Source organism: Candoia aspera, chromosome 3, assembly GCF_035149785.1.
Source record: "Candoia aspera isolate rCanAsp1 chromosome 3, rCanAsp1.hap2, whole genome shotgun sequence".
Classification (NCBI taxonomy): domain Eukaryota; kingdom Metazoa; phylum Chordata; class Lepidosauria; order Squamata; family Boidae; genus Candoia; species Candoia aspera.
The window spans coordinates 89,856,753-89,871,683 of record NC_086155.1 but is presented as its reverse complement, the minus strand read 5'-3'; the positions used below and the strand labels follow the sequence as shown (position 1 = coordinate 89,871,683).

Sequence of the window (14,931 nt, the reverse complement as noted above, 5' to 3'; positions counted from 1 at the left end):
AGTAAAAATCGAAGCTATCTAATTTTATTTAGTTATAGGTACTGCTTACATAAGTACTCTTTCTCAAATAGCATTTTTCTACATGGTGCTTTTAGTCAATCATCAGTTGTATAAGCAATATGTCAGAAAGATATCAATGCACACATTTTGGATGTTCTCAGTCATGTACATATCAAGGATCATTTTCACTCTTGGATTGTTACCAAATTATTGTCATTTTATTTGCTCAATAAACTTCATGTCAATATGAACACATTTTTAATCTGATTACAAGATGCTCTTGTGTGTTTAAAGCTAAGTCTTTTGTTTAGTTTTACCTTTCTTAAAACAAGCAGGCCTGAAAGGAATATTTTCAAGAAATATGTAACTTATAAAAGAAAATCTCCTGGGAAATGTTATTCAGGCTTATTTACTGAATGGTAATATATTATTGAGTGTCATTTTAAATTCCATTTTTATTTACTTGTCCAAGCATGACTATCTGAAGTCATGTACTAGTGATAATGCCCTTTACCTAGAACAAGATGAACAATTTTAATTTAAATTGTTTTCTGGCCCAATATTTTAAAGGTTAGGTCAAGTTACCATCATTCCCTTTCTGTCAGTCTGCATCAGTGTTTCTCAGCCTTAGCAACTTTAAGCTGTATGGACTTCAACTCCCATAATCCCCCTGCCAGCATGCTGGCCAGGGGATTCTGGGAGCTGAAGTTCACAGAGCTTAAAAGTTGCCAAGGTTGAGAAACACTGGCCTACATTATGGACTATATGGAAAGGGAGGTCCTTTGTTGAAAGACCAGCTCCTTTTAGCTCCTTCCCTCCCTTTCTTTCCAGCTGGTTGCATTAATTCTTTATGCTGAACTTTAGCTTAAGCTGTTGGATTTCTTTTTCTTTTTCCTTCCACTTGTGTAATTTGTTTTATATTTTAAATCTGAGAAGATTATTATTGTGCTTGCTGATGGGATTATTGATCTGCAAACATCTCAGAGTGCCCTTTCATTTGAGGAGAAAGGTAGTAATGCTGCAAATAAATTAATAAATTAAAAAGCTAGAATGCTAAAGCTCATCTATTCAGAAGCAAGTCTAATGCATTGGGAAGATGCAAAAAAAAAAAGCAACCCCCAAACATTTGTCTGCTGCCAAGAATGTAAAAAGCCTTAAAGTAATAGCCCCATCTCTCCAAAGAAATATGGTGATGCATGTTACGTTTGAATAATGCAGAAAAGCCCTCCTGTAGATCCTCTGTTTGTCTGACTAGATGCAAGCATTGCCCTCTTGTTGTTTTCTTCCAGGGTCCTCCTGGACCACCTGGGCTCCAAGGTCCCATCGGTGCTCCTGGAATCGCGGTAAGTTTCCTCTTTGTTAGGAATAACAAATGAGTTCTTCAGAACATTCTTCCTTTAAAAAGTCTCATTCTTCCTTGAAAAAGTCCAGATATGATTTACACAGCCTAAAACCAGGAGTTTAAATAACATCCTCCAGGCCTCTATGACTACCTACCCGCAGGGTTAGTATAAACTCCCGGATTAAATCAGTGCCCTTCTGCTTCATTTGTCCATGAGTATGACAACGCAGAAACAAAGCACTGTTTTGCCAAAGGTTCTTTATTGAGCACAAAACCATTCTGTCAGTGGCTTTACATATTGTACAGGTGCTTCATGTATATAACCCATTGCTTAATGTTGCATTTGTTTAAAAATGTGTATTTGTGAATCAGCCACACGTCTAGTATGGATTGCATCTCTTAGGACTTTTTCAGGGTAATGTCTAATCCAGGTAATTCTATAACAATTTCAGATAACTGAAAGACAGCACCATTATCACATATTTAGCATTTTTTTCCGAGGAAACAAAACTGCCATTTGCTAATAAATGGTACTTTTGACATTTCTGCGACAAGCATCCAAACTCCCTCACTATTTACTCTTTTAGAATGTCTGTTTCCATGGTTAAATTTATGGAATCATTTGCAAGAAGTGAAGTAAAGATAGCAATCGTGTACATAGTTAAGCTGCCTCAATGCAACTAAAATCAATGAGATGTTTACGTAGCTACAGAGTTACAGTCAGAATCTGTGGAGGGAGTTCTTCCCCATTTTCTAGATTGATTTTTCTACAGAACTAACATAGTTGAAACGTTGGAACAAATTTTGTACTTTTAGTTATAAATATTCTTAGATTAGAATTAACCAGCATGTGCCAACTTTTAGCATAGTGACTGCATTGATCAGTAAAAAACATACGCAATCTCTTTTGGTGACTTTATTGCAACTGAACTACTTATTTTAACCGCATCCAAAGAACATTAATATGTACATTGTAATTGTTGAATGAATCTGTCAGAATACTATCGTACAATGTAATTCCCAATTTATAATACAAAATCTTTTCCCAAACTATGTTAAGTGGAATTATACCTCATTAAGTTCAGTGTTGTGTTATTTATAATCAGAATTCAGTTGTCCCAAGGAGTAGTAATTCAGATTCTATTAATGTAGGATATTCAAACTCACTCTGTGATTTACAGTTAAATGTATCTATTTCAATCCACAGGGAGGTGATGGAGAACCTGGTCCAAGAGGACAACAAGGAATGTTTGGGCAGAAAGGTGATGAAGGTCCACGAGGCTTCCCTGGTCCTCCAGGACCTATTGGCCTTCAGGTATGTTTTACTGTGTTCCCTGCACAAATTAATTTTGTTTGCATCTATTGTAAAGTGAGTCTATTTAAAAATAAAGGCTACTTTCACATAATAAAAAAATATGGAGTACTGATGTAGTAACAATAAATACTTAAATAATCTTTCCAAATGATCTTGTAAAGTTGTTAGAATTGCATGAAGTACTAAGGCAGAGATAGGGATGTGCCTATTGCTTTCTTTAAATATGAGATTGGAATTAGAATTATCCTCTGCACCTAAAATCATCACACATGTGGAACACTGGATCTCTCATCAGGTCATCCACAAAAACAGGAGACAAGAGCATTTGAGGGCTTTCCCAGGACTTTTCTGCATGCACAGCTGCTTTGTTTTCAAAGCTCCAGAAGGTAGAATTAATGAGTCCATCTGCAGCCTAGTTTACAAAGTAAAATACATTCCAGTGTAAAATTCATTCAGTTCAGGGCAACATCTGGAACACTTTTCTATTTAAGAATAAGTATTAAAATGTTTTTGGGTAAGAAAGGAAACATGTCTTATTTATGAGTCAAGTGTTTTTTAAAAATGTAACAATTTAAAAGTTGCATAATAGTGAAATCACTATTTTAGTAACGTGACTAATAAACCTAGCATTTTTAGCTGTTCCAGAATGGAAATACAGTGCAAACATGGTCTGCGCTGGAAGTGTTATATACTTTTCTTTTGTGTAAGTTTAATTCAGTGGCATGTTATGTAAGGGGTAACTACTCATTAATCTGAGGTTTAAACAAATACTGAAAATGTTCCTTTCAATCTTTTCCTTTGCACTAATTTCATGTACCAGTGTTAACAATGATGGTAATGAAGGGCCGCAAGAGTTCATGCAGAACTCATAGCAAGAAGAATAATCCATGTAAGATGTATCTTTCTTTTTGTTGTGTAGAATATTTCTTGATATCAAATTTTACTGGATGTATCCAAATTATCATCACATTGTCTGATAAGTTTGCAATTATTCATACTAGAAGAAGTTGAAATAACATAAATAATTATTTTAAAGTGTTACCATTTAATAGCAAAATTTCTTCCAATGCCAGTAGTAAGCCTATGGTAAACACTGCAGCTGATTTTTTTCTTAAGCTTTTTGTAAATATGCTGCTCTTTCTAAAGTCTTTTTCTGGAATATCTGAAATTTGTTAGCTATTCATCTGTTAAATGTGATGTCTCTCTGTCTATGTTGCTGCATCCTTCATTGAGCAGTCTTTGACTCTAAAATGTAATATGAAATCTGTTTAATAAAGGACATACTCCATCGAACTTTTAGAAAACTGCCTACTTATAGGTGTGTAGAAACTTATTCCCTCTAAAGGATTCTGTGGTTGTAAGAGCTGATGTAAGTAGAACTGATTAGAGAGAATGAAGTTTTCCAAGGTATACCATGAAACCTTTATTCCCAAAGCACCATGCAAACTGCCATAGAAGTTACCTGAAAACAAGAATAAAATCATTCATGTATTATTCAGCATTCTTAAGTCACCTCTCAAGGGAGTGAAACATCTTGCAGAAAGCAAATAAAAAAGAATAATAAATTGAAGAGATACAAAGAAAAGGTAAATTTAAAAAAGTGCATGCCAGCATCAAATTCATATCAGAAGTTAGGAGAGAGTCTTGACTCAACTGAAAGAAAATGGGCTAGATTCCCATTGATGGTTTCAACAGTGGAGATATTTGAGTGTAAGTATATCAAGATTGTGCTTGAAAACTGATTTGGAAATAATTACCGTACGTAACCTTAGAAATATCTATTCTCCCATAATTGCTAATGGTACTATTTACATTCTGAAAAGTTAAACTGTGCATAACTTTCACATTGAGGACCTGGGTTTGAGATACAATAGACAAGTTTATGGCTTAATAAATCTTAGTAACAAACTGCCAGGTTAGTTGTTAGTGTTTGTCATGACAGCAAATTGTAATTGATGAGATTCTAGCATCCATAACACAGAGCTCTTTACTTTTTCTACGGTCACATCTGCAAGCAAGTGATTTGTAGGTAATTATTCATCCAAGGCATTGAGGCCACAATTGTCCTAATCCCTAGGACATTTGTGTACCATTTCTTTACTGAGATACTTAGTGCCTTAAAATGCAATTTACATACAGTGGCACTTCCCAGCTTTTTTTCCCAGGAAAATCAAACACACTTTTATTTATATCACGCCCTTCCTATAAGCAGCTTAAGGCAGCATACGTTTCTCTTTATAACAGTCTTGCAGAATAGGATGATAGTAATTTGCTAAACATCATCAAGTAAGCTCCATCGTGTTATTAGGTACTAATGTTCATTGAAATATTTAATATATTTGGAAGTTGTAGTGCACACTAGAGTAAAGGCCAGAACTGACTGTGAGCAGAACTAGGCAAGTTTCAATCTTGTTTAAAGATGTTCATTATTTAGCAAACTTGTATGCTATGCAACTCTCTTTTTTTTGTAAAGCTTTATTATTTTTTCAGAATATAATTAAAACACAAAATAGAGAATATAGAACAGATAGAATACAAGTCTAAAAAAGAAACAAGAAAAATGAAAACAGTATAAGAATAGACAGCAAAACATAAAATACAGGTGACTTCTGACCTTCTCCAACACAGATATAAAAGTTAATCTCTTGCTATTAATTAAACATTTAGTAACATTATTTCTCTAAAATCAAACCATTTAATCATCAAAACCCAAAATCAGAACTTCATTTTTTTCCGTTACAAGCAAATAGTCCAAAAGCCGCTTCCAAATAGAAACAAATCCAGTTACAGTATTTTCTCTTATCAATGCTGTCAGTTTAGCCATTTGTGCCAATTCTATTAACTTAATCATCCAATCCTCCATTGAGGGAATTTGTGCATCCTTCCATCTTTGAGTGTATAAGTCTTGCTGCTGTTATCATATACAAGAACAGAGTTCCATGTTGCTTCTCAAGCTGTTGCTCCATCAAACCCAAGAGAAACAGCTCCAATTTCAATTGTAAGTCCACTTTAAGAATCTTTTGAATAATAATACATATTTGATTCCAGAATTTCCTAGCTTTTCCACAAGTCCAAGATAAATGATAGAAAGTTCCTTTAACCTGTAAACATTTCCAACAAACATTTGATATCCCATTATACATTTTGGACAACTTATCAGGAGTTAAATACCAATGGTACATCATTTTATAAAAATTCTCTTTCAAATTATAATTCAGAGTAAATTTCATACCTTTGTTCCACATATTATCCCATTGTTCAAGCATAATATACCCAAAATCCTTAGTCCATTTAATCATACAATCTTTAACATATTCATCTTCTAAATTCAATTGCAATATTTGATACATTTTCTTAATAAGATGCTCATCATTTGTACAAAATTCCATTCCAAATTTTTCATGAACAAATTTATATACTTATCCAAATTAAACAGTTCTGACAATTGTGTGTAATTAAACCAGTGACAAATATGACCTTCCAATTCTAGTTGTTCCCTTGTTTTAAGTTTAGGTATCTCTTCTTCAAAATTCAGCAAATCTTCATATCTCAGCCAGCTTGGTTTGCCTGCCATCCCTCTTCTAAAAAAAACTTCCTGCGGGGACAACCACATAGGCATATTAGGAGACAATATTGGTTTATATTTATTCCAAACCCTTAGTATGGCACGCCTAACAAAATGATTTTTAAAATCTTTATTAACTTTATCATACCACAAGTAGGTGTGCCATCCAAACTGGAGATGATGTCCTTCTAATTCCAATAATTTCATGTCCTTCAAAGTCACCCAGTCCTTCATCCATAGCAAACAGGAGGCAACAAAATACAACTTCAAATCAGGCAAACCTAGAACTCCTCATTCTTTGGCACCTTGTAACAATTTATGCTTGATTCTCAGTTTCTTCCCTTGCCAAATGAACTTAGAAATATCTTTCTGCCATTGTTTAAACAGTAGGTCTGTTGTCAAATTCAGTATTGTCTGGAACAAAAACAACATTGTAGGCAAAACATTCATGTTAGTTACAGATATCTGACCCATCATTGACAGTTGTAATTTTTCCCATCTTAACAAGTCTTTCTTAACATCACTCCACAATTTAAGATAGGCATTTTGAAACAACATACAATTTGATAATGTCACCCCCAGGTATCTGACCCTTTTTTCAATTATAAAACCAGTCTTACCCATCAACATTTCTTGATTGTGTGTTGTCATATTCTTGATCAGCATCTTTGTTTTTTCTTTATTTACTTTAAGTCCAGCTAATGACCCAAATTCCTTTAATTTCTTCATCAAATGTTCAACATTCAAAGGGTCTTGTAATATTAAAACTAAATCATCAGCAAAGGCCCTCAGTTTGAAGACCTCCTTCTTTATCATTAAACCCTTTATTTGATCATCTTGTCTAATGTCTCTATTTGGGACTTCCAAAACTAGGATAAAGAGTAAAGGTGAAGACACCCTTGTTCCTTTCTGTATATGACAAGGCTCAGTTAAATTGCCGTTTACAATAATACACGCTTTTTGAGGCACATTTAATTTCTTGAATAAAATTATCTCCAAAGTCCATATTTTCCAAAAGTTTGAACATAGAAGTCCAGTTCAAATTGTCAGGCCTTCTCTGCATCTAAGAAGATAAGAGCTGCTTGCTGTTCATTGTGGTGTTGTAAAGGTAAAGGTAAAGGTTTCCCTTGACATTAAGTCCAGTCGTGTCCGACTCTAGGTGATGGTGCTCATCTCCATTTCAAAGCCGAAGAGCCGGTGTCTGTCCATAGACACTTCCATAGTCATGTGGCCGGCATGACTAAACAGAACGCTGTTACCTGCCCGCTGAAGCAGTAGCTATTAATCTACTCACATTTGCATGTTTTCGAGCTGCTAGGTTGGCAGGAGCTGGGACTAGCAACGGGAGCTTACCCCGTCACACAGATTCGAACTGCTGACCTTCTGATTGGCAAGCTCAGCGGTTTAACCCACAGCGCCACCGCATCCCTATTGTGGTGTTGTAGATAGTCTATAATGTCCAAAACTATTCTCATATTGTCTCTTAATTGCCTTTTGGGTAGAAACCCACATTGATCTTGGTGAATAAAGTTGTGTAAAATTTTCTATATTCTTTCACCCAATATTGAAGCAAATATTTTAGAATCATTGTTCAACAATGAAATTAGTCTATAATATCTTGACTTTCTTTTGGTAAAAGTGCAGTATTGGCTTCTTTCCAAGAGTCAGGCATTGCAGAGCCCTGCAAAATAGAATTCATCCATCTTTGAAAGGGCTGAAGAAGGTGATCCTCAAAGCACCAGTAACACAACCCTGGCAGACCATCTGGACCTGGTGCTTCCCCAGTTTGGTTCTTTTTATAGCTTCCACTATTTCAAAAGTAGTTATAGGATTGTGACTTCCAGTGGGAATGTGACTTCTGGTGGGAATGGTGAATGGGAATGGGAACAGCATCTCTTTGTGAATTAGCTTCACAAGTAGACCTGGCAGCATGGCATTTTAGGGCTTGGGCAGGATCCTCTGGAGCCCAGAAGTGTTCCCTGGATAAAGGAGAAACCTAGGAATTACCCCCCGTGTCCTCAGGATGGCTGATCATAGCTAGAAGATCATAAATGGAATTTATAGATAGAGCGGTGAGTGATCAGCTGGGAGGTGGGAGTGTCATCCCTTCCCATGCCGTGTTACAGCTGTTTAAACAGACTCTAAAACTGACCACCCCATTTCTTAATGCACCAATGTATTTTCCTCTTCTTTGTTTAAAAGAGGCTTTTTCCAACACAGATGAGATTTCTCTTGGTAATGTTTACATTATTTTTGAAACTTAACTGTTGAGCATTTGAACTTGGTTTTGTATTTTACGTGTTGGGCAAAAAGAACCGAAAGCTGAACTGCGGATTTATTTTATAGAAGCAAAGAACTATGTGGGGTTTTTTTTTATTATGTAATTGGTGGTATTTTTACTGTTTCATTTTGGGATTTAATGAATCTATTCTGTTGGAATCGGAACTTTCATGGCTATTGTGAGAAAGTGAGTATCCTGCTTTTTTTCTTAATGAGTTAATTGGATACTTCCTGTAAACACCTCTAGTGGCAAGACATTCGCTTTCAAACGATCTCAGTCTCTAGTACTTTTCCACTGACTTTAAGATTTGGTTGTATTGGCTAATTTTAACCACCAGAGGGAACTAACCATGGCTTCTAGGAGACCACCTCATCGTGGTTCTTATGGTGGGGAGATGATGAGAAATATGATTGATGAAGTTTCTAATACCTTTAAACAATCTTCTGACGCCTTTGAGAAGAAAATGGAAAATAGATACTTCAACTTTGAGAAAAAGATGGAGATTAAATATGGAAATTTTGAGAAAACAATGGAAAGTAAATATTCTGACCTTCAGAAAAAGATTGAACATCACATGGAAAAAAATGCTGGAGAGGTGAAACAAGTAACAGATCGAGTGGAGGTATTAGAAACTAAGATGAATAATACTGAGCAAGAGGGAGAAAAAGGGCTTGATAAAATAGCCCTGTTCGCACTTAGGGACATGGATTTTTTTTCTCTGAGACTGAGAGGAGTTCCTAAGGTAAAAGGGGAGAATATTATTGAAAAAATCCTACAGGCTTTGGCAAAATTATTGGATTGGGAGGAAGATAGAATGGAAGATGAATTAGATAAAGTTTTTTGCATCAACTCAAGATATGCAGCTGTAAATAATAAACCAAGAGATGCTTTGGTTCATTTTGCTAGAAGGAAAACAAGAGACCAAGTTTTGCAAACTCACTTTGAATCAAGATTAAATATTGACAATGTGGATATAATCGTTTTGAAAGAGATTCCTGTAAGGATTTTGAAGAAGAGAAAAGGCTATGCTTTTTTAACAGAGATTTTGAAAAAAAAAAAAATTGTTTTTTGATGGGAAAGATTGGAAGGTGTAAGTTTTATGTTCCAACAGCAAAGATTCAGATTGACCTCCATCCATAAGGCCAAGGACTTTCTTGCTAGATATGGATCTATTTTGGATCAGGGTGTAGATGAGAAACCTGCACCTGGAACTAGACCCTAAGAATCTGCTCCACAAGGTGTAAGCATGGGTGCTACATCTAAGGACTTTGATCAGATGTCTGCTTAATCAGGCTTGCACTTACCTTACTTGGAATGTGAATGGGGCAAATGTGCTGCACAAAAGAAAAAAAACCCATTATTTGAAGAAATTAAACCATGATGTGATATGCTTACAGGAGACTCATATAAGGAAAAAAGATACTAAGTATTTGATGAATAAAAGTTTGGGAGAGGAATTTATTTCAGCAGGTTTGAAGAAGATAAATGGATTTGTAATATATATTAAATCACAATTGAAACCACGTTTATTGCTTTCTGACAAACATGGCAGATATGTAGCAGTGGATGTTGAGCTTAATGGACTTAAATCTATTGTTGTGGGGATATATGTACCAAAATGAGGATAAGAGTAAAATTTTTAGACATCTTCTGAATGGTCATCTTTTTCATATCAAAGCTGGTGTTTACTAGGAGATTGGAATGGTGTAACCTCCCCACGACTGGATAGGACACCTGAAAAGGAAATTAAGCTTAAACAAGGAAGACTCCCACAGTCTTTTTTTGATATGATAGACAATTTGGCATTAGTCCTGGCAACACAAAAATGGATTGGCAAGGGAATATACTTTTTACTGAGAAAGACATAAATCTTTTTCAAGACTTGACATGATATGGATTTCAAATAATTTAGTTATAAAATTTGTAAGGTTGATATTTTACCAAAGACTTTCTCCGATCACAATCCAGTAAATTTGAAAATAGAGAGATCTTTTATGGCTTTTCAGTGGAAATTGAATGAAGCTATTTTACAAAGATAAAACATTTTGGTTGATTGCAAGAGAAGTTTAAAAGATTTTTTTTATATCAATTTGGACAAAGGGACTGACCTAAAAACTGTCTGGGACACCAGTAAGGCAGTTATGAGAGGTCACTTTATCTACCATAACTGTAATATAAAAAAGAAGTGTCAACAAAAAATGCAAACTGTCTTGGATCAAATTAAAGTAAACGAAATTGAGTTGCAGAAAAACCCAGTGGATACTAGTATTTTACACCAACTTAAATTATTACACCAACAATTATCTATGTTGACTGTGAGGGAAATTGAGACGAAATTGAATTATGTTAAACAGAGACATTTTGAGTTTGCCAATAAGCCTGGAAGATGGTTGGCCTATAAATTAAGGAAGGAAAGAAAAAAAATGATATTAAAAATTCAAGAAGGAAATATTGAATTAATGGATAATGAAGGAAATAAGAAATCGTTTTACAACTTTTTTTCCAATTTGTAAAAAGGCAAGAAGTTTCTCTGGAAAAGCTAGATCAGTATTTGGAGAAACCAAAATTACCAAAACTCTCACAATCACAGAAATTATTTATGAACAATCCTATGCTGTGCAACTCTCAACAAATCTTGGAGTGATCAAATAAGCAAGTAACCCTTGAAAACTTGAGAAATATTTGAACTGCGCCCCACACCATGTAAGAATAATTGTGAAATAGTACTTGTATATCTAAGTGTGCTGTGGTAGATGATGTACAATATACTGTATTATCATAGTATTTTGCCAGACTTACTTTGGTGGAAGACAGGATATATAGATAAATCTGATTTCCTCCAAAAAATCAATAACGACCCATTAATTCTACATGTTATATCAAAATATTATCCTTTAAGCCAATTGTATAAGTCTATCGCCCCCCACCTTTTTTTTTTTTTGGTATCAAGATGAGCTGTAACTAACACACTATTGTGAGTGTGGAGCCTGATGTTTTTTTTTTCAGTTTTGTAAAGTGGAAGTGTAAACTGCAGTCAAGTATTGTAGTTAGTGAATATCCAGGTTTTCTACTAGCAATGTTTCTTCATAAAGAACTTAAGGTTTTCTCTACAGTAATTTGGAAGAATGGTATTACAAGTGAGATGCTGTGCCCATGGAAGTGGTCTCCAAATTTCTATTGGTTTTAATAGGTAACTCGATGAATACTTTGCATAAAATGAGGTTCTACATTTTGCATGGTTCTCCAACACTACACATTCAGCCTGTTTTAAAAAAAATGACATACAGCCTTGCAATGGAGGAGAATGTCTGTAAAATGTATAACAGACTTCCCCAGCCTGGTGTCCTTCTAAAGTTCATGCTGGCTTAGTATTCTGAGAGTTATAATTTCAACACACCTGGAGGACACGTATATGGGATGGGCTGGTATAACATGTTATGCTTAATCGTCCAGTTTTCCATTGACTATTTTATTGAAAATCTGCCACAATTTTACCTTAAAACTTAGAACATAAACCTACCCAATATGCTAGTGAACCAGGACCTTCCTTTTTTCCTTTCTAAGCATATTCTTTCAGTTCAAACCCAATTTGTCTTTTAATGAGGAAAAGAGAATAGATTCTACTGACTTTAGCACTTGGGCCTAACGTAAGCACTTTGAACCTGATTCTTGATGTATCACTCTGAAAAACATCCCATTATAAAGCTCTATTACATGCATCTTATATACATTGAGAGACTGTTAGAATAAGACTACACAATAAATCTTGCAGTCAATGGAAAAGGAAGACAGCTTCTCCCAAGTGATTGAGTGTTCAGATAATCTGAAGTTCTGAATAAATACAAGGGCTACATAGCTCATGAATGTCGGAACTCAGTGCTTTACATCCAGTGATCAACACCTATTTACTGTATCTTTAAATAATTCATAACACCTGCCATTAAATTATCTTTAGATACTGGTAATAAGACAAACTTTTATTGACACTACCATTCTTCATTAGTCAAAATCAATGAGTATATTTCATTATGCATATTACCCTTCATTATAGTTTCTTTGTTTAAATGCAGCATAGTTTATTCAACTTCCAAATAATTGGGATGAACTGGACAAATGATACAATAAGAAAAGCAAGTTTGCCTATAAAAAGCCATTGTTATTTAATAGGCTGCCTCCTTTTTTTCCTGCATGGCTCATCCTCCCCCAACCCCCCGTATTTAGTAAGGGTGGGAACAAGATGAATTTGCCTTACTTGTTAATACTAATCAACATAATTTGCAGTTTCTTAACTATGCCTGAGCTAGAAATAATTATCCTTCTGTTTCTGTACTTCTCCCATTTCTTTTCAGTGCTGTTTTCTGATTTTTTAAAATATGCTTTATTCAGGAAAGTGCTTGAAAAAACATTAAGGGAATCATGCCAGAGTTTTTGTGTGCTTGAAGGCAGCACTAATTTTAAATGCAGAAACAAGGCAGAATGAATTTGTATTTGAAAAATTTTGAACAGTATAGAAAGCAAAAGAGAGATATTCTTTGATCATTAATGATGTTACTGAAAGCTATAATTACCATATTTGAAAGGTGAATATTTTAATGCTTGATGTAAAAATATTCTGTACATGTACAAAGATAAGGATATTATTTTAGAGATGCAAGAAAATGTAGACAGCATGTCACATAAAACTTGAGCCATTAAGGTGAGCTTTTCAGCAAAACAGATCTGTTAAATACTAGATTCAAAGAAAGTTTGGGAGTTTTAAAATCATAGTATATGATTGCTAAATAATGTCCTTTGGCAGTTTTTTTTTTAAATCAAAATGTAAAATTATGATTTATGACTCTGACATCTGGGTTGAATATACTGTTTCCATGTTCTGTAAAGTATTTCATGTGCTCTAAAATACATAAATATACAGAGCACTTAAGATCAAGCAGTTCACTCCCGTTATATAAAGTGAGAGGGATAAACATCAGGAAGATGCATTTTTCAGTAGTTGCACTCCATTTAAGAAACTTCTTGCTGGGTTATCATGCTGCAGCATTTCAGTGGCAAGGAAAATATTCTTCATCTGAGCCTTATAAATAATGTATGTTTTATCATGTAGGTCTGTTTTAAACAACTGCGCTTGAATTGCATTTTAAAATAATATCATTTGTGTTATATTTTAATTTGTGGCATTTGTTTGTGAGTTCTTCAGGGAACTTTTTCATGAATTGGCTATGCAAATTCAGTTAATAAATGAGCTAATAATCTAATGCCTACAGATTACAAAACAAAAAACATGGAGGCCTCGTTCCTTGTGAGATGTCATACATTCACTTTAGAACTTTGAAAGTAGAATGTCAAGGAAATACAGATTTCTTAAATGTAAGGTTAGATGTAGGGTTAGAAATGTTTTCTGCTAGGTGCTGTTATTTGGACTATCTCTCCAATTAAATAATAAATAATTATATGCATTTCTATTGCTCTTTCTTATCACTAGGGTCTTCCTGGCCCACCAGGTGAAAAAGGTGAAAATGGTGATGTTGGTCCAATGGTAAGCCATTTTCCTTTCTCCTCCAAACTTCTATATAAAGTGGTTACACAGAATATTGTTCAAAATAAGGAGCAGATTATACTTACTTTTCCATTTCCTCCTGTCCTTTGGACCAGATTTGTTTTTGTAGTAAGTCAGTTAATGAAACAGATCAATGTAGCAATTTAGGCTTTCAGAAATCATTGTGGTATCTGCACACTGACTATACTTACAACTTAATTTTCTTTTTGTATTGAAAATGCTTAGCTTTTTGAAAGATTATACAGTTGTTTACTAAAAAGCCTTGAACTGGGTTTCATTTGTTTTTTTTTGTTTTTCTCTTGCAGGGTCCTCCAGGTCCCCCTGGCCCTAGAGGTCCTCAGGGTCCAAATGGAGCTGATGTAAGCAATACATGAACATCTGATGATGTGTATACATGTAATATACATGTATGTAGTTTAAGGAATGAGTTACACATGACTTACCTTCAATGTTCTTATCATCCAAGGGTCCTCAAGGTCCAACAGGTTCAGTTGGCTCTGTTGGAGCAGTTGGTGATAAGGTAAGAAGACATGGTGAATGTTTTCAACCATTTTATACTTTATGGAATACAGAGTACACATCATCTTTATCTGGTGCTCTGCTGATGGATTGGACTGCAGTGTCCATAAATCCCTCTCTGCAAAAATAAATTATTCTAAAGATCTCCTTTTGAATTCAGTGATGCTTACATCTGAGGACATATGTAGAAAATCACACTGAACTGACATCTTGTCCCATAAATGTTCATGGACTAGGGTTCATTGTACTCCATGCGTTAGATATTTCCATCACAATTATTATTATTATTATTATTATTATTATTATTATTATTCCCACCTTTTTGATATATAACTCAAGGCAGTGAACATAC

General features: G+C 34.6%; 1 protein-coding gene across 1 annotated transcript in view; it reads left to right on the top strand.

Annotated features, from left to right (window-relative positions):
• The window catches only part of COL11A1 (collagen type XI alpha 1 chain), a 256,753-nt gene that overhangs the window by 186,311 nt on the left and 55,511 nt on the right, over positions 1 to 14,931 (top strand). The window contains exons 44-48 of the mRNA XM_063299875.1: positions 1,290 to 1,343; positions 2,550 to 2,657; positions 13,986 to 14,039; positions 14,366 to 14,419; positions 14,527 to 14,580. Coding sequence (XP_063155945.1) covers positions 1,290 to 1,343; positions 2,550 to 2,657; positions 13,986 to 14,039; positions 14,366 to 14,419; positions 14,527 to 14,580 — 324 coding nt within the window. The remainder of the gene's footprint in view (positions 1 to 1,289; positions 1,344 to 2,549; positions 2,658 to 13,985; positions 14,040 to 14,365; positions 14,420 to 14,526; positions 14,581 to 14,931) is intronic.